This window comes from Rhinopithecus roxellana, chromosome 7 (assembly GCF_007565055.1).
Source record: "Rhinopithecus roxellana isolate Shanxi Qingling chromosome 7, ASM756505v1, whole genome shotgun sequence".
NCBI classification, from domain to species: domain Eukaryota; kingdom Metazoa; phylum Chordata; class Mammalia; order Primates; family Cercopithecidae; genus Rhinopithecus; species Rhinopithecus roxellana.
In genome coordinates this window covers 150,186,406-150,209,939 of record NC_044555.1, presented here as the reverse complement: position 1 = coordinate 150,209,939, position 23,534 = coordinate 150,186,406, and the positions used below count along the sequence as shown (strand labels likewise).

Here is a 23,534-nt window from a genome sequence, read left to right as displayed (position 1 = left end):
AAGGCAGGATGGCCATGCCGGCCTCCCGCTTCCCATACTGGCACATGCCGCAGCCACCACCGCCGCCCAAGTGGAGCTGGCAGCCCACTGGGACCGAGACCCCGCGGGAAGGCTGGGGCGCCCTGCATTTCGGCGCCGGCTCCCAGCTGTCGGCGACCTAAGCGGACACGTATGGCGCGCCCGCCCCACAGCCCCTGCCCGGTTTTGAGCTCTGCTGGCTTGGCGCGGCGCGGCGCGGCGGCGTCCGCTCCACCGGCTCTTCTCAAACGTAGAGTTTATTTATAGGGAGCTAAATTCTCCAACAGGGTGGGGTGAGGGGCAATGAAATGTGTCCAGCCCCCTCCGCAGCTCATTCTCTGTGCCACATATACCATTTGATTAACAAGCAACAGACAAGAGCGAACCGAGCCAGGGGGCCCTGCTGGAGTGCGGCGGGCAGAGAGTAGTGTGGCGTCTGCCCGGGGTGGAAGGATGGGGGTGACGGTCCGGGGGGGATGGCGGCCGTGGCTCTCGCCTGATGTGAAGATGCACCGGCCAAAAGCTAGATGAATGACCACCTCAGGGGCGCTTTCTCCTTCCCTTTCTTCCTTCCACTACCGGAGAATGAGAAGAGAGGCAAACAAAAACAGACAAATTTTTAGGGTGAAGAGACAAGGAGAAAGAGAGGGATATAGATATAGATATAGATATATAGAGATATATATATGATTACAATATAGATATTATATTCAAGATATGAAGATATGTAAGGGAGTTAAACACGACAAGAGAATCATAACATCCTCATCTTTCCTGAAATCTCTGCAAACATGAGAAGCGCACAGTTCCCGGCGAGGCTCAGCCGCAGCGCCAGCACATCTCCTCCCTGCTCATTCCTGCCCTATTGCTCCCGCCTGGCCTGTCTGTCCGTCCTCCCTTGAATCCCGCCAGGGCTCTACGGGCCGGGGTACCACTTGGTCCCGCCGGTGTGTAAGTTTCCGTTTGGCCCCACCCCCCGCTACCCCCCCTCCCCTTGGCCCCGCCCCAAGACTGGAGCCCGCTGGGCGGCGCGCTGATTGGCCAGCGCCTGGCGTAGCCGGGCTCGGCAGCTCGAGCTCTCTCCGGCTTTCTCCAGACTCCGCCGCCAGTAGTTTGCGGCATTGGGAAGAGCAGCAGCAGCAGTAGCGGCGGCGGCTGGCGCAGCGCGGAGACGGACGAGCGGGCACAGACGGCAGCACAGCTCCCGTGCACCATGCCCGGCTTGCCCGGGAGGCACTGGCACCCGCGTCCCTAGCCCGGCGCTGGCCCTTGGCGCGTTGCGCTCCGCGGCATTCCGGCTGAGCGGATTCATCCGAAATCCTAAACCTCCTACCCCAAACCCATTGCCTCCTGCTTGCTCATACTCCACACTCACACTCCCCACACCACACACTCTTCCTCTCTCTCTCACACATTCACACACAGCCCGAGACAGACAGAGAAAGCGAGACAGACCTCCCGAGTGCGCGAGCGCCCGGGAGGGAGGGAGCCCAACGCAGCGCGGCCAGCGCCTCTCCGGGAAGATGAAATCAAGACTCTCCTGCAAGTAAACTTTGGCGGCGACAAAATCGTCGACTGTGGCAGCTGCTGAGGGGGATCCGAGCGACATGCAACTGAGCTAGGAGGGCTTCCTCCGGCGGCGGCGGCGGCGGCGGCCCTTGGAGCGACACCCCAGCCCAAACGGAGAGAGGAGAAGCACCCGGTACCCACGGCGGCGGCCCCGCCTCTCCTGGCCGGTACTGTTGTTGCCTCCCCTTCCCTCTTCCCCATTCCCCGCCACCCCAGGCCATTAGAAAGGCTGGGGCTTTGATTTTCTTGGACAAATTGCCACCTCCCCGTTTCCACAAACTTGACGTGGAGGGTCGGGCTGCGTTGTTAACTTTGATTTCCTAGACGCAAACGCCCGCAGACCCTCAACTGCTCTGTGGGGGGAACTCCGCTCCCACCTTGGATCCTGGACAGACGCGCCCCCAAGCCCTCCGAAGCCAGCCTTAGCGCGAGGGAGCGCTCTCAAGCCCTGGCAGCCTCTCTCCCCTCCCCCTTCCTCTGCTGGCCCCGGGACCGCCATCCCGCTCAACCCTATGACCGGGTGCCCGTGGCGCTTGCCAGTAGCTGACTCCCGCCTGTGACACCCCCTTTCTCCCGAACAGGCCTTGAAGAGGCCAGTGTGGCCCCCCCAGACCCCGGAGGGCGCATTCCAAGCGGGTACTCTCTCCGCAGTGAACCGGGAGCGCTGGGGGGAGGTCTTTGCGCATGCCAGGTGCACAGACAGCGAGTTCGCCAGCCTCAGTGCCGGTGCGCCGCGGCGGGCCGGGCAGTGCCTGAAAGGCTGCGCCTCCTCCGCCCTCTTTGCCTTCGCCTCAAGTACTATCTAGACTCAGCGGCGCGTCCTTCAGGCCGCGCAGACGCTGCCCGACCCGCAGCCCTGGGCGGCTGCGGACAGTCGCGCCCGGCTAACTTTGAAGGGGGAAAACTGAGTAGCCGGGCTGGAGGGAGGGGGCTCGGGGCCGCGCGGCGCTCCCTTGGCCCCTCGGAGCCCCCGGGGCCCCCGCGAGCCCCCGCCGCGGCCGCCGCAACCTCAGCATTGGAGCCGCCGCGGGTGTCCCCCGCGCGCCGCCGGGCCGCCCTGGGCGGGACTCCTCCCGCGGCCTCCGGGACCACGGGGCGCGCGCAACAGGCGGCCCGAGCCGGCGGGAAGCTGGAGCGCCGACGGCGTCGGTCTCGGAGGGGTGTGGAGAGGCGAGGCCAGGCAGAGCCCCGCGCAGCCATGGAGTCGCTCCTGCTGCCGGTGCTGCTGCTGCTGGCGGTACTGTGGACGCAGGCAGCCGCCCTCATTAACCTCAAGTACTCAGTAGAAGAGGAGCAGCGCGCCGGGACGGTGATTGCCAACGTGGCCAAGGACGCGCGGGAGGCGGGCTTCGCGCTGGACCCCCGGCAGGCTTCGGCCTTTCGCGTGGTGTCCAACTCGGCTCCACACCTAGTGGACATCAATCCCAGCTCTGGCCTGCTGGTCACCAAGCAGAAGATTGACCGTGACCTGCTGTGCCGCCAGAGCCCCAAGTGCATCATCTCACTCGAGGTCATGTCCAGCTCAATGGAAATCTGCGTGATAAAGGTGGAGATCAAGGACCTGAACGACAATGCGCCCAGTTTTCCGGCAGCACAGATCGAGCTGGAGATCTCGGAGGCAGCCAGCCCTGGCACACGCATCCCGCTGGACAGCGCTTACGATCCAGATTCAGGAAGCTTTGGCGTGCAGACTTACGAGCTTACGCCCAACGAGCTGTTCGGCCTGGAGATCAAGACGCGCGGCGACGGCTCGCGCTTCGCCGAACTCGTGGTGGAAAAGAGCCTGGACCGCGAGACGCAGTCGCACTACAGCTTTCGAATCACTGCGCTAGACGGTGGCGACCCGCCGCGCCTGGGCACCGTTGGCCTTAATATCAAGGTGACTGACTCCAATGACAACAACCCGGTGTTTAGTGAGTCCACCTACGCGGTGAGCGTGCCAGAAAACTCGCCTCCCAACACACCCGTCATCCGCCTCAACGCCAGCGATCCAGACGAGGGCACCAACGGCCAGGTGGTCTACTCCTTCTATGGCTACGTCAACGACCGCACGCGCGAGCTCTTTCAGATCGACCCGCACAGTGGCCTGGTCACTGTCACTGGCGCTTTAGACTACGAAGAGGGGCACGTGTACGAGCTGGACGTGCAGGCTAAGGACTTGGGGCCCAATTCCATCCCAGCACACTGCAAGGTCACCGTCAGCGTGCTGGACACCAATGACAATCCGCCAGTCATCAACCTGCTGTCAGTCAACAGTGAGCTTGTGGAGGTCAGCGAGAGCGCCCCCCCGGGCTACGTGATCGCCTTGGTGCGGGTGTCTGATCGCGACTCAGGCCTCAATGGACGTGTGCAGTGCCGTTTGCTGGGCAATGTGCCCTTTCGACTGCAGGAATACGAGAGCTTCTCCACTATTCTGGTGGACGGACGGCTGGACCGCGAGCAGCACGACCAATACAACCTCACAATTCAGGCACGCGACGGCGGCGTGCCCATGCTGCAGAGTGCCAAGTCCTTTACCGTGCTCATCACTGACGAAAATGACAACCACCCGCACTTTTCCAAGCCCTACTACCAGGTCATTGTGCAGGAGAACAACACGCCTGGCGCCTATCTGCTCTCTGTGTCTGCTCGCGACCCCGACCTGGGTCTCAACGGCAGTGTCTCCTACCAGATCGTGCCGTCGCAGGTGCGGGACATGCCTGTCTTCACCTATGTCTCCATCAACCCAAACTCAGGCGACATCTACGCGCTGCGATCCTTTAACCACGAGCAGACCAAGGCATTCGAATTCAAGGTGCTGGCCAAGGACGGCGGCCTTCCCTCACTGCAAAGCAACGCTACGGTGCGGGTCATCATCCTCGACGTCAACGACAACACCCCGGTCATCACAGCCCCACCTCTGATTAACGGCACTGCCGAGGTCTACATACCCCGCAACTCTGGCATAGGCTACCTGGTGACTGTTGTCAAGGCAGAAGACTACGATGAGGGCGAAAATGGCCGAGTTACCTACGACATGACCGAGGGCGACCGCGGCTTCTTTGAAATAGACCAGATCAATGGCGAAGTCAGAACCACCCGCACCTTCGGGGAGAGCTCCAAGTCCTCCTATGAGCTTATCGTGGTGGCTCACGACCACGGCAAGACATCTCTCTCTGCCTCTGCTCTCGTCCTAATATACTTGTCCCCTGCTCTCGATGCCCAAGAGTCAATGGGCTCTGTGAACTTGTCCTTGATTTTCATTATTGCCCTGGGCTCCATTGCGGGCATCCTCTTTGTAACTATGATCTTCGTGGCAATCAAGTGCAAGCGAGACAACAAAGAGATCCGGACCTACAACTGCAGGTAAAGCCAAGTTTTCTTTCTTTGTCTTGGATGAATAAGGTGTGTTTATCTGTGTCTCTGTGTGAAAATCCTGGTGCTTTTGTTTCCTACTTAAATGCATGCAGCATACTTGCAGTGCTTCTTTTTGTAGGGTGAAAAGTTTGTGGCAGTCCAAGTTGATCAATTCTTTTGATCTGACAATTTGCTGGAAGACAATCATTTAGTGTTTGAATGGATTCTGTCACATCATGATGATGAGCAGAAAAGCAATTACCATTTTAAAATTTGCATAGCTGTCTCCATGAAGTTATGGCAGGAAAAACAGAGAGAGAGAGAGAGAGGGAGAGAGAGATTGTTCATGTTTTTAGGAAAACCGCCAACTACCACAACTTGGTGTCTGGGGCACAGTGTTTTTGGGACAGGTACTGAATGAAAGGAGAGGGAGTGTTGGCAGCTACCCTGTCTTGTTGCAGTGATGAACTCTGGAGAGAGACTGGGAGTGGGAGTGTAAAATGGGAAAGGGAGATTACGGGGAGGAGAGAACAGGAGTGTGTGGAGATGCAGGTGATTAGTGGTTTTTAGTTTATTCTTGGCTTGTTTTTTATCTAGTCCCCAAACATCTGGCTATATAAAGTGAAATTCTGTCAGGCATCTGTATGTTTTCAAATATCTGGTTGGTTGGTAGTGTGGAGACCAAACATCCCAATGAGGAACAAGACTTTGCATCCAGATGTTTCAGTAAAAATAGCAATCTTCTAGAGTTGATGATGCTTTCCTCTAATGTGAGGCTGTGTTGTGGCATTAAGATCTGGTTGCTACCAGTGGATGTCACTGTGGGCTATTGTGTTACAGTTCCTCTTGAAGTGTGTGCAGGATGTGTGTGTGTGTGTGTGTGTATGTGGGGGGCGGGGGAGAGAGGGATAGAAGGGGGAGGAGAAGGGAGAAAAGAAATGTGGAAGCACAGTATTTTTTAAAAAGATTTCCTGATAAGCACAATAGAAGGTCTTACTGAACCCCTTTCTTACATTTGGATAGAGCACATAAGTCTAAGCATTTCTAAAATCCTAGAATCCAATTTAGAATAATACATGACTTTTTTTTTCCAGCAGTGTCTCATCGAAACAGTTGAAAAAAGTTGTTCTTTAGTTTGCTGAAAATGAATGATGCTGCTATTTACAACCAAGGTGTGTGTGTGCTTTCCACACACCTACACATCAGTGTGTCTTTTGTGCCATTTGTGTCTGCATGTTAATCAGTCAAAATATGTTCCTGTAGGTTCAGTTTGTATTTGACACCGTCTGAAATGCACACTTCTGTGAATCAGAGCCCCCTGAATATGTAACAGCCATGCAATTATTGTTTCCCTTTTACTATTCTCTGCATTACACAAGTTAGTAGACAAATGCTAACCACACATGAATATCAATCAGGTGCCATAAAAGAGCAGCTGCAATGCCTCATAAATGCTTTAATCCTGTTACTAGTGAAATGGCCATGACTTTTCTTTCCTTCAGCACCAAGTCATTTCAGATGGGAGAAATGGAAATTAATATTGCTCTTACCTTTCAAACCTGTGACTGCTAGTGGCGATTTTTATAGGAGAAAAATGTGGGGTCAATAAAATTTTATTTATATGGAGATAATTATGGAGAGGACTCTTTTTAAGCCATTTTCTCAGCATAAAAGTAAATGCATAAGATGCTTTCCTTGATGAAAAAGAAATTAGCTTGAAATAAAGATATTGAAGGCTTTGCCACCTCTTGGTGATGTATGAGTACAAGTGAGAGCCCTTTCTGAGAACTTGCCAAGGAGATGATTAAACAGGAGGAGAGCATCCGAATATTGAAAAAAAAGAGTAAATCTTCGTGCTCTCCAACTTCACCCAAATGTGTATTTTGTGAAGCGCTCTGTTTCCTGTGATGGTTTGGGATTAATGAAGTACAGTATAATTAAATAATTGGTCAATACAGAAAGGGCTGCACAATGAATGCTTCAGCTGAATAATTTGATGGGGCATTGCCAAACTTACTCATCTTGGGTAAACAAAATGATTAAAATTTCCCATTGATTCTGTAAACAGATTAGAATAGAAAATCAACCTTAGTACTAGGGTTTTGGGGATTTTATCTGCTCCCAAACCCCAGTAGTACCAGTTTGCCATCACTGCAAATCTGCCTGAGCACAGAGCGAAGGGGTGAGGGGAACTCAATTGCTTAGCTCTAGGTAGATCCTGGGGACAGAGCAAGAATTTGCCTCTGTAGATGTGCAGTCTCCCTATCTGCTCAGACTTTTTAGAAACCTAAAGTTCAGGAGCGTGTCTTTCCATGTGATTAGGCAGAGGTTTCTTTTGCTAAGCCTCTGCAGAACCTCTTCCTGCAATGCATTCATTTATGAGACTTGCGAGATGATCTGCAATTGCTGCTTGAATTGGGCTCCCTTTTTGTATTCAGACAATTAGCTTTGTCGAGTGAAAATAAGGCACAGTCTTTCCCTTGTAAAGATCAACCCGTATTATTTATTAACCCTATTGTTTTGCTGATTATTGCCCAGAAATCGAATTTCCAAAAAATAAACTGCATCATTATGTGCAAAGTAATAAATGACTTTGAGAATCTGGCTACATTTAAATGTATTTCTTTTGATAAGTCTCTTAATGCTTGGTGTCTTTGGTGCACGTTGCTGGGTCTGTGTCAGTGTTAATTAAATTGAGCTCTTTATGTTCCAGTTGCAGCACAGCTGCTTGTAGGTACACCTGAATGGAGAAGGATGCTGAATGCACTAACCTTTAAATTCCTTTGCAGTAATTGTTTAACCATCACTTGTCTCCTCGGCTGTTTTATAAAAGGACAAAACAGCAAGTGTCTGCATTGCATCTCAGTTTCTCCCATTAGCGAGGAGCAAGACAAAAAGACAGAGGAGAAAGTGAGCCTAAGGGGAAAGAGGTAAAAAGGCATTTCCCCTCATTTAAATGGGTTTGGCTGTTAGATTTTTCTAGGAGAGGAGGGGGTCGGGGGGAGAGTAAAAGGGAACTGGGCTAGGGCAGGGAGGAGGGTGTGGAGGAGACGTGAAAGAATGGGGTCTGATCTCCTACCCCAGTCCAAAACTGATCAAGTGAGTCATAGAGGAAGCCGACTGAGGGCGTGTGCCACATGGCAAATGCCTGGAGGAACTGGCAAGCGGGGAGGGGGGGAGGCGGGTATTTTTTATCTTCCTCTATCTCCTCTTTGGTGACTTGCTTTGTATTTCACCTAGGAGTTCTTTTTGGTTCCAGGGAAGCTCCAGATTTGAGCATTTTCATGCTTTCTCTCCCATAGGCTCAACTTTCCCTGTCCCCACACCCGTGCTCACAGGCCACTCACAATGAAAAATTCCAAATCCAAAGTATAGAAACTTTTTTAGGGGGATTGGTGGGAGGTTACTATGTTTAATATGAAAAGTTTATGGCCCTCAGCTTGTTTTCCCATGTAAAAAGCACAGGGAGAAACCCGATGATGTAATGCGCCAGAATAAGGAGCTGGAGCAGAAATGGGGTGCAACCCTCTGGGGTGCTTAATGTTTATTAATCAGTGCATGGTTTGGGAGGGTGTTAGTGATTCATGCTGCCTTTTCTGTCACATAGAATTGCTGAGTACTCCTATGGGCATCAAAAGAAATCAAGCAAGAAGAAAAAAATCAGTAAGAATGACATTCGCCTGGTACCCCGGGATGTGGAGGAGACAGACAAGATGAACGTTGTCAGTTGCTCTTCCCTGACCTCGTCCCTCAACTATTTTGACTACCACCAGCAGACGCTGCCTCTGGGCTGCCGCCGCTCTGAGAGCACTTTCCTGAATGTGGAGAACCAGAATACCCGCAACACCAGTGCTAACCACATCTACCATCACTCTTTCAACAGCCAGGGGCCCCAGCAGCCTGACCTGATTATCAACGGTGTGCCTCTGCCTGAGGTGAGTGCAGCTAAGTGGCTCTGTGAGGTTCTCCCAGACCTCCTTCTTTAGCTGCTTGCTGGATACCAGAAGCTGCTGTGCTGGCACATCCTCTGGCAGGGGTGGGGGGAATTTTTCTGCTTATGCCCATTTTCATACTAAGGGTTTGCTACCAGTGCTTCTTGGAGCAAATGGTAACCCAACATACTGGGCCTTTGTGTAGGTATGGGTGTTGGAATTGGTAACTCAAAGAGTCTGAACCCTTGAAATCACTGTGTGATATCCTGGCATAACTCAAGTTTGCTCCACTTGTTGCAAATATAGCACGCTTGACAGCCAGCAGTACCAGTATGCCAGTAAAGTGGCTTAGAAAGAGTCATCAAGTAGTGTTGAAAATGGATGAAACCCTCTAATGCCCTGGGACCAATTTTCCAGTGTGAGAGTGATTCAGCCTCCTAAAGCCCCCATTTGCTTTTTCTTTCATCACATCACTGCTCTCTAGCATTTTGGTGAGATATGGATGGACTGGTTAAAGGGAGGCAAAGCAAAAAAATTAAAAAGCCACTTGGCCATTTCTTAGCAGTTCTAGTGGTAACATTTGATGGTTGAGAAGATTGAAACTGTCATTATTGCTGAAAATTTAAGAATTAGTTGACTGGTTGCAGTGGCTCACACCTGTAATCCCAGTACTTTGGGAGGCCGAGGCAGGAGAATCCCTTGAGCCCGGAATTCCAGATCAGCTTGCCAGCCTGGGCAATACAGTGAGACCTTGTCTCTAACAACGAAAAAAAAAAAAAAAAAAAAAGAATAAGAATTATCTATGCATTCGAGTTAGCTCTGTTTCTCTTCACTAGGAATGAATGTTTTTAAGTAGATTTTTTTTTTTTTTGAGATGGAATTTCTCTCGTTGCCCAGGCTAGAGTGCAATGGCACAATGTTGGCTCACCGCAACCTCTGCCTCTCGGCTTCAAGCAATTCTCCTGCCCCAGCCTCCCGAGTAGCTGGGATTACAGGCATGCGCCATCAAGCCTGGCTAATTTTGTATTTTTAGTAGAGACAAGGTTTCTCCATGTTGGTGAGGCTGGTCTCAAACTCCTGACCACAGGTGATCCGCCCGCCTTGGCCTTCCAAAGTGCTGGGATTACCACCACGCTGGGCTTAAGTAGAAATATTTTTAAAAATGTGATGTGGTCAGATGTTTGCTGGCTATGGAAATATTTCAGGGCAGTAGAGTGGTATATGGATGATGGCTGGTGGGTGGCTGGGTGGAAGGCTATAAATAACATTTCTTAAGTTGATTTCATTTTTCCATGGATTGCTTAAGTCCCTCTTTGGTTAGAAATTTGATGCCCTGGAAGGCATATGTCCTCTTCCAAGCTACCAGTGAAAAGAATACTACACACTTGGAGATCTCTTTCACATCTTTCAAAGCACCTTCCCAAACATTGTTTTGTTTGATCCTCACAATCAGGTATCTTGATAAGTTGCCCTTCAGTAGATGATGAAACAGAGGTCCAGAGATGCTAAGGGACTTACTCAGACTCACAAAACTGGTCATCAAGAGAGGGAGGACCAGACTGAAGGACTCCATACTCCCTGGCAAATGTGATTTCACTGACACCTTCTTGCCTTAAAAGTAATTCAACCTGACATACCCAGGCTATGATGCATACATAAAATGGCCTCATAGTATTTGTGTCGATTTTGTAGGATAAGGGGTCTTAGGACCACTTACATTGATTGCTTCTTCTAGTTCCTGAACAATAATTCCCATCAGAATTAATGGGGCTGAACACCAGTGCTTTTGATGAGTAACTGATGGTACTCTGCCAGCAACAAAAGCACCAATATTTTCTATTTATAACTCTATAAATAAGGATTTTTTCTGAAAGTCCAGTATTGTGCTAGGTAAACTTAGTTATAATTATTAATGTTAGTGAATACTACTAAGGCCTAGACCATAGACTACTTGGAAGATTACTTATGGATCACCAATAGCTCAGCAATAGAAAGTGAGAGGTAGTGGTGTGTAGGGGAATCAGATTGATCATGATTTTGAATCCAGGGATCACTGCTTGCTGTGGAACCTAAGACTCTTTCTTTATCTACAAAACAGGCATACCTGTCATGCAAAGTTTTTCCAAGGAATATGACTTGTGTAGTGTAGAAGGTCCAACTCATTGATGTCCCCAGAATAGTAGACCTCTTCATCAGACTGTGGGAGAATCAGTGTTACAATGGCTTGCACTACTGATTATGTCTCCCTAGGCACTTGTAACCAAAGAGGAATTTAGGCTGCTTCTATACAGATAAGTCCTACAAAGTGTTATGACCATACTATTCATATTGATCATTTAAACAGTAGAGGTGAAAGATGCCAAAGTTGTGGGTTTAGTTGTTCACAAGTAACAGCACTGTTACTTGTGGAGATGGACGAAAGAGTTGAATCCGGAGGAGTTGGTGATCACTTAAGCAATCATTCCAAGGTACTAGATAAATGTGAGTTCTGGTGTCTATGAAATAGATGGAGAGAACAGAAAATATATGACTACATCTGCTTGGTTTACCTAAGACTTAGTATCATTTCTGGGATTCTTCCATGGGCTGAATGAAATAAAATATTGCTTCAATTATTTAGAAAAGCCATTTAAAATCTCAGTTCTGATCCTGTCTCTGACTCACAAAGCCAGATGCTTTTCCTTGGTTAACAAAATTACACAGTTTTGGTGTGTACAGCTGGTCAGGGCCAAGACAGTGTGTACTAGACATAGTGAGGTTGTGTGTATTTCTAATATTTAGTCCCTCCTGGAGAGTTCAACTGGCAAACCCATTCAGAAAGGAGAGAGGCCCACTCACAGCTGAATACATACCAGGCCATTTAACTTGAATCAGTCACAATGCCCTGCATAGGGAAAATGGCACTTCTCCTTTTTTTTTTATACCAAAGGCCACTGGACTTGGTGGAATACTTAGGTTCAGTGAAATCTATAGAAGAGCAGGGATGATTGATTCATTCATTCAACTGATATTTGTTGAGCCTACTCTTTGTAAGGCACTGCTCTAGGCTTTGGCATTAGAGAGATGAAAAAGACAAGAAATGCACATTCTAATGTGAGAGACAATCAAATAAATAGGTAATATGCAATATAGAGTAATAAATGCTAATATAAGGTGCAATGGGATATTCTCCATTGCTAGGATAATATCATCTTGATATATTTCTTACATTATCTTTATATTTCCCTAATTAATTAATCCATTCAAGAAAGCAACATTTATTAAGCAATTATAGCACAGAATGATAAGTGCCATGATGTGGCAAATATAAGATTCTATAGAAATTTCTCTATTAAATCATATTATGTTACTTACGTTGTTCTTTATATTATTTCATTAAATCATTCTTTCATTTGTTCATTAATTTATCCCATTACCACTTATTATACATTTAGAATGTGTCAGATAATGTACTATTTCCTCAGGATCAAAAATAATAAAACACTTGTTTCTTGACCCCAGGGAGCTTACAGAAAGACAGGCAAGTAAACAGGTAATTTCAGTTCAGAATAACATCCTATTCCTGAGCACATGTTACATTCTTACTCTCGAGGTTGGGACAAAAGGGCACTACCTAGTAGGTTCCTCTGTTGGGTTACCTGTGTCAAACCCATTCCCTTTATGAGCTGTAGATCCAGTTACAGGGCTTACTTTCAAAGGAATTATAGACGAGTCCGCTCAGACCTGTTGTATGCTAGCTGTACTCTATCACACTTTGAAATTTATCACCATGGCATTAGATCAAGTCAGTAAGCATTGTTGGAGTATCCACTATGTGCTCAGCTGTGTGGCAGGGACCATGGAGATTCCAAATAAGTTTAAGACGTAAATTCTGCCCTCAGAGAGTTCACAGTCTAGTTGGGGAGCTAAGATCACCCACAATGATTTCACTGGCAAGCAATACAAAATAGTTTCTGATCACCTGTCGCTTTGTAGACTCCTAAGAACTCCTTTCTCTTCCTTTCATAGCAGCCTTACATTTTATGTAGATTTGCCATTGAACCCTCAAAATTTAGTGCTGAATGGAAGATAGCTCTTGTATCAGTGTCCAAACCTAGCCACATGTGAGCATTGTTGGCTCTAGAAGCTAACAGAAATACGACTTTGAATGCGGTTAAGTAGGCAAGGTAAAGGGAATAGAACACTAGTCAAGAATTGGAATTCAGTTTACAGTATTACAGAGATAATCTTGTGTAGAATTGTATATCATTATTTACTTGTCCTCTGATGTTGGCTGGGAAATCAGCTATGTGGATTTTGTGGTTTTGTACACAAATTTGAGGGGCAAAGTGGAGGATGCTTTTGCTGTTTACAGAAGACTTTTGTAGAATTAGTGATGTCAGGTATCTTTTACATATTTTAAACTGAAAGGTGAGGTTTGCATTCCTTGGTATCCTGGTTTATTTTACTCATAGACTTAGTGTATATGTGAATGAATTAGAGGGTGTGTGTGTGTGTGTGTGTGTGTGTGTGTGTGTGTATGAGGGAGTAGAAAAGAGTGAAGAGAGAGGAAAGGAGGTTGAAAAAGAAGGAAAATGGAGAAGATAGTAGGTTTATCAGTTTGCTAAGATCTTTCTAAAAATAGTCCAAGTTTTTTGAGAGGCTCCTTAGTATGGCAAATACTTTTTCTTCCAGTCTTATGGAATGGAGACATGCCTACTGGTGCCTCTGGATGCTGGAAAGTGTTATTCCTTTGTACAGCAGCGTTGCTGCATTACCATTTTTGTCACCTGGATCCAGTCATTATTGGAGGAAGAAAATGCAACTCATTGCTTGTACTGGAAATGGAGACTTGAGTGAGGCTTCTTCCTGCCTCCAGGAGGGGTGAAATGGCCCAAACACCCAGTGTCTTTTGTGCAGTATTTTTAAATTTTAGTTTTCCGATGTTGAATGTTTCTGAGCTGACAGTTCTAAGGGAGTGATAGGAGGCAAAAACTTAGAGAATTACAGTCATAGTTACGTAGGGATTTAAATTTTGGTTTCAATCTCAATCATGAATTCTGTTTTCTACCTTTCATCAGGAAACTGTAGTTTCTTTGATATGAGGCATCTAAGGGTTGTGTGTGCATGCTCTGCTATAGTCACTCATGCAACAGTCTTCATAAGTAGCGATGTAGTAGCCGTGGAAGAGTTTGCAGAACAAGAATGTGTGTGGTGGCCAAATTGAATGCTTCCAATTATCCTACAAAAAGTCCGAATGCCTGGTCATCTTAGTGGAAATAATGAAAATAAAACATTAGTTAGGCTTTTAAAACAAATAGTCCAGTACACTTTAGTTCCTAAAACAGAGTTTTAAAGTTAGAGCTTTGCAGTGACTTAAATGAAATTCTGGGCTAAATTAGACAGCCACAAACCTATCAGGTAGTAGATTCAGAAAGCGCTAAAAAATAATAGGTATGATAAGGCTGGTTTGGATAGCATGGAAATGACGCAAAGCATCACCTCTAATTAAAACAAACCAACAAACCCTTTAGTGCGCATCTTGTTTGTTTCCTTATTACAGTGGGGTCTTATAATCATTTAAGTCCTATCCCTAAGGGTCAAAATAACCCTGCAGGAGAAAGCAATGAAAAACAACGCAGCCCACATCTTTTCAAGCATTCTCATTTCAGTTTTCTTCAAAAATCAAGGGCTCCATTTCTACCAGCAGTCATTCTAGGGCCACCGATTGCCTACATTGTATCTTATTGGCGTGTTTCACCTCTAGCTGAGACAGCCAGTTTCCCAGTGGGGATGGGCTTGCAAGATGTGTTCCAGAATAAACTGTTCCTCTGTTGTCTCCATGCAACTGCCACAGAACTGCAGAACTGAGTTAGTTTACATTAGTATCTGCTAATTTATTATTATCATTCCTTATTGGCAATTAGCTGGTTACCTTAGAGATCACCTCTCTCCCCGTACACCTTCGCTAAAGTTGAGCTCAGCCAGAGCTCTTGCTAATGATCCTGAGATTTTTTCTCCCTAAGGGGCTGGAGGCAGGACACTTTCCAGAGAGGGCTCTAAGGCTTTGGAATTCGCCTTATCAGAGGACCACTTGTTTTGGGTCCAGGTGGCTCCACCTGGTTTTTTCTCTGATTGTCAGTCAGACTTACAAGGTGGGGCGAGCTGCAGACCTCTCTCTTCTTAACCTTGCCCCAGCCTGTGCTGTGGCTTGAGCTTATTGTGCCCAGGGCAGAAGCTAAGGGCTTAGGGGATTGCTTGTTAGGAATTAGGGGACTAAAAAAGGATGAAGTCACCTCCTGGCAAAGCTGGAGTCTTTCAACTGTGGCAGTGCTGTGGCTTCTAGGCGTCTGCTTCAAGTTTCAGATGTTGACCCCTCTGCTTGTGTACCTCAGCTTCCAGGATATAGGGGAGGCCAAGCTTGGTTGAATCGAGTGTCTCAGATGTGGGTAAATAAAGTCGTTTTTACAAGAGGCCTGTGTGTGAGAGGTGGGAGGCTGGCTCTGGAGCAGCCATTTTCCCCCATGGAGAAGGGGCTTGATTTCTTGGTGTGTGACTGGCTGGCCTTTGATGTGAGCCTCATTTACTTCGAACAATTGAGAGGCTTGAAGTGAAAATCCCAGAGGATCAGTTGTTTGCAGAGGGAAATGCTCTTCAAGTTACATTTCCTATTTGGCTGTTGTGTAGTTAGAGTGGTTTTTGTGTGGGCTGCATAGTGGGGTCACTCAGCTTCTAGTGGGTGTACCCAGGCTGCTAGCACCTCCCTGTGCCCCCTAGGGGAATGATGAAGAAAATTCCTGCAGCTGTGGGGACAGCAACTCTGCCAACTCTGGGAGCTTGAGCTCCTATGCAGAAACCTTACTTGTTATCATTAGGCATATTGGTTAGGACCACACAGCTCCACAGCATTTCTAGAAGAGGTGTCAGAATAGACCAGTGTTTCCACTCTACAGTTATGAAAATGGAAAAGGCAAATGACTTACCCAGGCACACAACATTTGCAGCCAAACAAGCCTTCATTTTGCTTCATAGTAGTTCCTCTGGTGCAGCTTCCAAGCGTTTTCTGTCACATAATGAAAAACCTGACAGGACTCTCCAGGAGGACCTGCGGGTATGCTTTCGATGGTAGTTGTGTTCCTGAAAAGCTGGTCAGCCAAAGAGTGTTTGTTTTGTAAATTAGACCCCATGCTAATCACAGCAGTGGAAGTCTGTATTTAAAGAAAGCCTGTGGTGGATCCTTTCATAAAGAAGAGTCCTTATATAATGTGAATAATCAACTCCTAACTGATTTCTTTTGTAAGTCTGGATTTTCACATATCTTGTTTGCTTAAAATTAGATTCCTCAAATTGACAAGATTTACAAAACCTTTGAAAGGTGGGCCAATTCATTTTTCCCTTGATTGAAATCTGGCCCTTGAATCCTCACTGGTTAGCCTTCCTGTTTGAACTTTACTTAATTAAACAACTTGCAACTATGTAATATTTAAAATATAGTGTCCAGAAAAGATGGGTACGAGCCATTGAAATTTAACAAGTATTAGCATTTAATATTTGCTCCAGATTCTTAAAAAATGAAATAAAATATGACAGCTGCCACCTTCCCATCCTTTTCTCTCCACTGTTTGTAAACCCTTGACTCAAAGGACAGAAGCCCATCATGAATTTTTTATTGTTGTTGTTGTTTTGTTTTGTTTTTTGTCTTCACCTCTAGAGCTTGTTCCTGAAAAGAGATGGCTTCCTCTTCGCCGTCTCAGATTCTGAAAGCTCCCCCAGTCAGTAAGGATTTCCTGTATTGGGTAGAGCCTGGAAATTACTTAGGAAAACAAAAGAGCTCTCTTAGACTTTCCTTTAAATTCAGTATTTGGGGAGGGAGAAAAATCACTTTTCAGAATGGGGGAAAAATGAGAATGAGAGTGAGATAGACAAATTGACAGACACATGTTAGGACCAACTGCGTACAGAATTTTGAGCAGACCCTTTGGGACTGAAGCAGGCAGGAAGCTTGGTGTCAAATCTCTGTTCTCCTTGAGCTCTGTTCATGGGCTAGCACCGCGGCTTCTTTTTGTTGTTGTTATCGAGACGGAGTCTCACTTTGTCACCCAGGCGGAAGTGCAGTGGTGTGATCTCGGCACACTGCAACCTCCGCCTCCTGGGTTCAAGCGATTCTGCTGCCTCAGCCTTCTGAATAGCTGGGATTACAGGCATGCACCACCATGCCCGGCTAATTTTTTTTTTTTTTTTTTTTTTTTTTTTGTATTTTTAGTAGAGACAGAGTTTCACCGTGTTGGCCAGGCTGGTCTCGAACTCCTGACCTCAGGTGATCCACCCGCCTCTGCCTCCCAAAGTACTGGGATTATAGGCTTGAGCCATCACGCCTGGCTGCACTGCGGCTTCTTAATGTCAGATGCTTAAGCACTGCCTTGATGCGCATAGTCTTCTGATGCTCCATTAAGTCTCTGAGTGCCAGGGTGGCCAGTTTTCAGTTTCTCCCACTGGGCCCCATCTGGCCGCTGTTCTGTGGCAAGCTGCTCTCCCTCACTGCCACCAGCACTGGCCTTGGCGGTCTCTGCCTTCTGGATTATTTTCACTCCCAAATCTGATTTCCAGAGCATGAAGGGCACCTCTTCTCAGATTGTGTAGTTTGCTCTTCTGAGCAAAATGGATTCCCTGTGTAAGCTGACAGGAAGAAAAGTTCAATCCAAAGGCCAGATCCCTCTTCAGGGGAGTGTGTGTGTGTGTGTGTGTGTGTGTGTGTGTGTACGTATGTATGTATGTGTGGGAGAGGGAGAGGGGAAAAGGAGAGAGAGAAAGAAGTGGGAGGGAATAAAATGAACATTATCTGCTTCTCTCATTCACTTTTTTTGCCTCTGTGATGATGGAGCCTTTACCGGCTGGGCTGACTGTACACATGTCAATGATATTAGGTCCTCAGAGCCCCCTTCCCAACTCTTTGACATTCTGCTGGTTGTCTCCCTGAGGAAATGCTCATAAGCTTAGTCACAGCAGGCTGTGATCCCCCAAATGTGAGACCATGACACCCCAATTTGATATAGCTCAAGGATAAATATCTCAGAGACTCTTTTTAATTGAGAACTCGGTGAGTAGGAAGCAGCCAAATAATCATTGCTGTGCATACAACTCAGCTTAAGAATACTTTATAGTGCATATTTTCAATTTATTAGAAATTATTTTCTGAGGCTTGCTTTCGCTTTTTGTTTCTTTTGGGCACAATTCTGTATCAAGCTTTCCTCTTCTTTAATTCTCTTGGCTTGAGGGAGTCTGCTTTGGGCTGCCTATGTATACAGGTCGTTTGCTATAAAACCGTATCTTTTCTAAGTGAGAAGAATGGACAGGGAGACCCTGTCAAACTGTGTTCAGAGGGATTGGCTTAACCTTTAAGAGGCTTTTTTATAATTAAAAAGGTCCGTAATCTAGCATTCATATTTGAAACTTGACATACTTGAAGGAGGCAGGGCTCTGGAGATACAGGGATGAACAGAGGCATATGGCTACAGGTAATGGTGAATGGCTTGTTGGAAGACTGATTTCCTCCTCTGTGCGGCCAGGCACAGAGGCCACGGTAAGGACACAGACACACTGCACTCATAAGATTGGCATCGACTATGAGCTTGCTGTACTGATCATTTCTTTAATTAGTGCATTTCCATTTTTTCAAGTATAGACTTTTGAGTGATGGAGTATGCTAATGGTAACATTTGTTCCTAAAAGCTTAGGGGAGAGAAGACAATGGTATTAGTGCTAAATATTGGTTTTTTCGTAGTGAAGATTTTGCCTGATTTTAAAATTGCAAAATAATTTTATGATAGTTATGGCTCTTTGGAAACAAATCGCAAATACTACATATGAAACACCAATTTTCTGTGTGGCTTGTGCACTTACTAATGGCATATGTGTGCTTACACTTCTAGGTCATTCTAATTTTGCCTTTACTGGTAATTCTTTAGAAATAGAAAAAGAGGTGTGCTTTGTTGCAGTAAAAATATAATAATTTCCTGAAACGGAAAGAAAGCTAACCTGCCTTTGCAAAAACTCTGCATTGTGTAGTGGCCTGATGGAGCAAAACCTTATAAAACTGGTAAGCTATAAATACCATGGCGCTGAGCATTGTTGGAATGACATCCGGGGCTTGGTCTTTGCACATCTGATCACCAGGTACCCTCAAGAGGAGATCGTGGAAGGTGGAGAAAAATCCGTACCTGTAAAGGTTTGTGGCTGTGCATGGTGTCATATTTGGAAGTATGGGATCAAATAAATATGTGTAATGTTTGCAACACTTTGCTCTCCTCACTCTTTGAGCCTAACAAACTCTATCAGGACAGTTTTCTCTAGTGTGTGAGTGAGCCCAAGTGACTGTATCATCAAAGATAACCATCTAGAAATCTGCAATTCTGAGGTAGGGGAGGAGGTCACTAGCAAAACAGATGAAACAACCACATAAAAGAGAAGCTTTAATTTGTTGAAACCTGTTATTACTAGGGAAATCAGAACCCAAGACAGAATTCTGAAAATTCCAGACAAATGCCAAACTACACCAAACCTGCAACAATATGTGAAGAGATTGGGTTAGGGGATCTCCAAGTTGTCTTTCAGCTCTAGGTGTAAATGTGTCAATGTTTGCAGCATTGGTTTGAAGGGCTTCATATAGCTGCCTGCATTAAAGTTTGAGTCGATGTGATGACAATGGTTGCTCTGTAGGTGATATTGAAGGCAGAGGACTTAGCTATGGCAGGTGACACAATAGGTACAGCACATTAGCTTTCAATGAGGACAGCATGTTCTGTGTATAATCTAGGTTGTGAGTGTGCATGCCAAAACTCAGAGCCTCTCTGTTCAAATATGTCTTCCTGTCCAATGCGAGTTCTGCCATAAAGGCAGCAATGGGTATTCTAACCTTGCTTCATTTGGTCTGTACTTGTTTTAGGGATGAATAGGAGATGCACGTGTCTTGCCTGGCAAACGACCTTTCAGGAGAGCACAAATTCACTTAAATATAAATTATGTCGATTATCACTGTACCTAAAAATTTACAGAGCTGGAAGTCACCGATATCTCCTTTTAAGTTGGGTATTCTTGAAAACTGTTTTGTATATCATGATAAATTATCTAACCTTTTATACAGTTGAAGGCCAACATTATGGAAATAAGCAGCTTTTTATTCCGTTCTAAGGTCAGTCTAACCAAATTATGCAACTTCTAATGCAATTGCTTGAAGCTTCCACTTTGAGAGTTTTTTCATCTTAATACCTTGCAACAGAGATAAATATTTTAGCTACTATTCACGCTTAACAATATATTTCACTGATTGTCATTCTCTTCGTGGGATTTGTTGGCATGAGAGGCAGCCCACCATGGCTCTGCTCATTTTGCTGTTTGTTATAGGTTATAAGAAAAGAGCCAAAATTCAATAAAAAATGTATTTTTGTTCTTGCTGTTATTTTTAATTTCAGGCCATAGGAGGCTGACTGAGCCCTACAGAATCAATATATACTTGGCACTTGGGGTTTGACTTAAGAGCCAAAAATGAGGTAGATTTTCTTTTAAACTAGATTTGATTCCAGAATTATTAAACCCAATGCATGTTGGAGGCTGATGGACTGCATCCAGCAGGATTTGGGGCACCTTCTGTAACAAAGCAATCTATTTCTTTCAGGGAGTCACTGTTACTTCAGGGGAAGGGGCAGTTGGAGGGGTCACCCTTGGAAGCTCTGTTCTACCTTAGGCTCCCTAAACAATAATTTTTAGGAGCTCCTGGATGGTAGGATCAACTCTATGCAATTTCTTTTGGACAGTGTCAGGTGTTTATTAAATGTATTTTGTTACTGATGACTAGCTCTATACTGGTTACAGTGCCCTGCTGTTAGAGAGTATTCATTTATTCTGGGTCAAACCTTGCCCTCTATGATGATTTGCCTCCAGACTTTAGTGAGTGGACTTACTGTTTAGTAGTTAGGCTCTTTAAAAAAAAATATTTTAGCTTGAAAATATCCATCCATTCATCCCTCCACCAAATATTTAATAGATCATGCTTCACTGACCAGGCCTGTATTCAGCCCAGAGAGACATAGAGGAAGCATAAGTAGTACCTCACCTTGTAGTTTATATTGCCACTGAGGAGACAAGATAGAAGTTAAACACGTTTTCTTTAAGTCAATGAGGAAAGCAAGGATCATTTACTAAATGGTGCCATGTAATTAGTTAACAATTGGAAAAAATATGATTTTATTTCCCACTATATGACAAAAATAAATTTCACATTTGTTAGTTAATATGAAAACTCAAATAATAAAATTATTAGAAGAAAATATAAATAAATATCCAATTAATTTTGAAACTGAAGAGGACTTCAAGAGCATAAAAACAATGAAAATGAGCACAAAGAAAAATACCAGCAGCCCTCACTATATAAAATTTAAGAATGTCTGTATATCTACAAGTATCATAAACTAAATTAAAAAATAAACCATAAGCTGGGAAAATATTTTAAATGTATAGTGCAGAGAACCTATATTTATTAATTTGTTTTTCAGCTTTATTGGGAGTATAATTGACAAATAGAAATTGTGTATATTTAAGGTGTACAACTTGATGTTTTGACTCATGTATACATTGTGAAATGATTGCCACCATCAAGCTAATTAACATAGCCTTTACCTCATATAGTTACCATTTTTTAAAATGGTGAGAACACTTAAGATCTACTCTCTTAGAAAATTTCAGGAATACAATACAGTATTGTTAATTATAGTCACCACCATGCTGTACATCAAATCTCCAGAACTTATCTTGTATAGAAACTTTGTATACTTTGGCCAATATCTTCCTGTTTCCCCCACCCACAACCCCTGACAACCACCATTCTGTTCTCCTTCTATGAAGAACCTGTGCTTATTAATTCATTAATTAATGCTTCAATTATTTATAGAATGCTTACTACATGTTAGTCACTATTCAAGGTGCTAGGGATACAATCGTGAACAAAAACCTCTGTTTCCATTGAGTTTACATTTTTATGGGCAAATGGTGATATGAAGAAAAATAAGGAAGCATGAAGCATACATGTTTTGTCGAGAATGAGGATTGCTCTAGGAAGGTCAGGGAAGACATCTTGAATAAGAAGACTTTTAAACAATACCCTTATATATAAAGAGCTCTTACAAAACAATGAAAAGACAAACACCCCAATATAAAAAATGTAAAATGAACACAAATGGATAATTAATAAAGAGGCCATTCAAACGGCCAATAGATATATAAAAATATTTCAACCATAGTAATCAACTAATAGCAATGAACTGCTATTGATTTTTAATTGCAAAGATGATGCATACTTACTACTAAAAAATCAAGGAACACAGGAATGTGTAAAAAGTTAAAGTCTTCACAACTATTTCCTCACCAATCTGTTACCTCTGGGGAATCACAGACAATGATTTGATATGTAAGATGTCATTTTGTACTTATCAAATAAGCAAAGATTAAAAAAATAACAGTGATGGCAAGGGTGTGGTTATGATACCTTGCAACATGAAATATAATTTAAAAAATTGATATAATCTTTCCTGGGGGCAATTTGGCAATACACATCAAAAGCCCTAAGATATCTAATATTGTGGCCGGGTGCGGTGGCTCAAGTCTGTAATCCCAGCACTTTGGGAGGCCGAGACGGGCGGATCACGAGGTCAGGAGATCGAGACCATCCTGGCTAACACGGTGAAACCCCGTCTCTACTAAAAAAAATACAAAAAACTAGCCGGGCGAGGTGGCGGGCGCCTGTAGTCTCAGCTATTCGGGAGGCTGAGGCAGGAGAATGGCATAAACCCGGGAGGTAGAGCTTGCAGTGAGCTGAGATCCGGCCACTGCACTCCAGCCTGGGCGACAGAGCGAGACTCCGTCTCAAAAAAAAAAAAAAAAAAAAAGATATCTAATATTTCCACTTTGGAATTTATCCTAAGGAAATAATTTTAGATCAGCATAGAAATTCATGTACAGAGGTGTTAATCTCAGTATAATTTATGAGGATAAGACATCAGAAATATCTTAAATATCATCAATATGTTAATAGCTAAATATATTATGATATATAGATATGCTAGAATACTGTGAAGCCAGTAGAATAATATTTTGAGGAATATTTAATTACACATGAAAATACGGTATAATATATATTAATTGGAAAAATCAGAAAATGAAACAACATACATAGATTAATTCCAGTTTAATATATGCATATATTAGTTATTCAAATTGTTTAAATATATTACAATATATAAATACATATAATATGTAAACAATCCAATTGTGTGTGTATATATGTGTGTGTGTGTGTGTATACACACACACACACACATACACATGCACATATGCACACACATAAGACTGGAAAGAAAATTACCAAAGCATTAACAGTTATCTCAGGTTGTAGGAAGTCAGGCAATTTTTACTTTTTAAATAGTATACATTTTAGTTTTCCAAATTTTCTACATTGAATATGTATTATTTTTGACATCAGAAAAGCAATTACTTAAATTAACCGTGATACTATGCAGTAGGTATTAAGGACCAAAAAGGTGGCATAGACAGTTTTTATCAGTTATTCCGAGGAGGGGCAGACCAAAATGTTCCTTATTTTCATTTTCCAATTAGATCATACCAATTTTTTCTTCTTAATTTTCTTCTCTT

General features: G+C 44.7%; 1 protein-coding gene across 3 annotated transcripts in view; it reads left to right on the top strand.

Annotated features, from left to right (window-relative positions):
- The first annotated feature begins 2,785 nt into the window (after positions 1-2,785).
- Positions 2,786-23,534, top strand: part of PCDH19 (protocadherin 19) — a 112,302-nt gene continuing 91,553 nt past the window's right edge. For 2 of the 3 annotated variants that reach the window (XM_030934033.1, XM_030934035.1), the window contains exons 1-2: positions 2,786-4,932; positions 8,531-8,858. In XM_030934033.1, coding sequence (XP_030789893.1) covers positions 2,786-4,932; positions 8,531-8,858 — 2,475 coding nt within the window. Of the gene's footprint in view, positions 4,933-7,712; positions 7,854-8,530; positions 8,859-23,534 lie in introns of all 3 variants that reach the window. The other variant, XM_030934032.1, reaches the window with a different exon arrangement.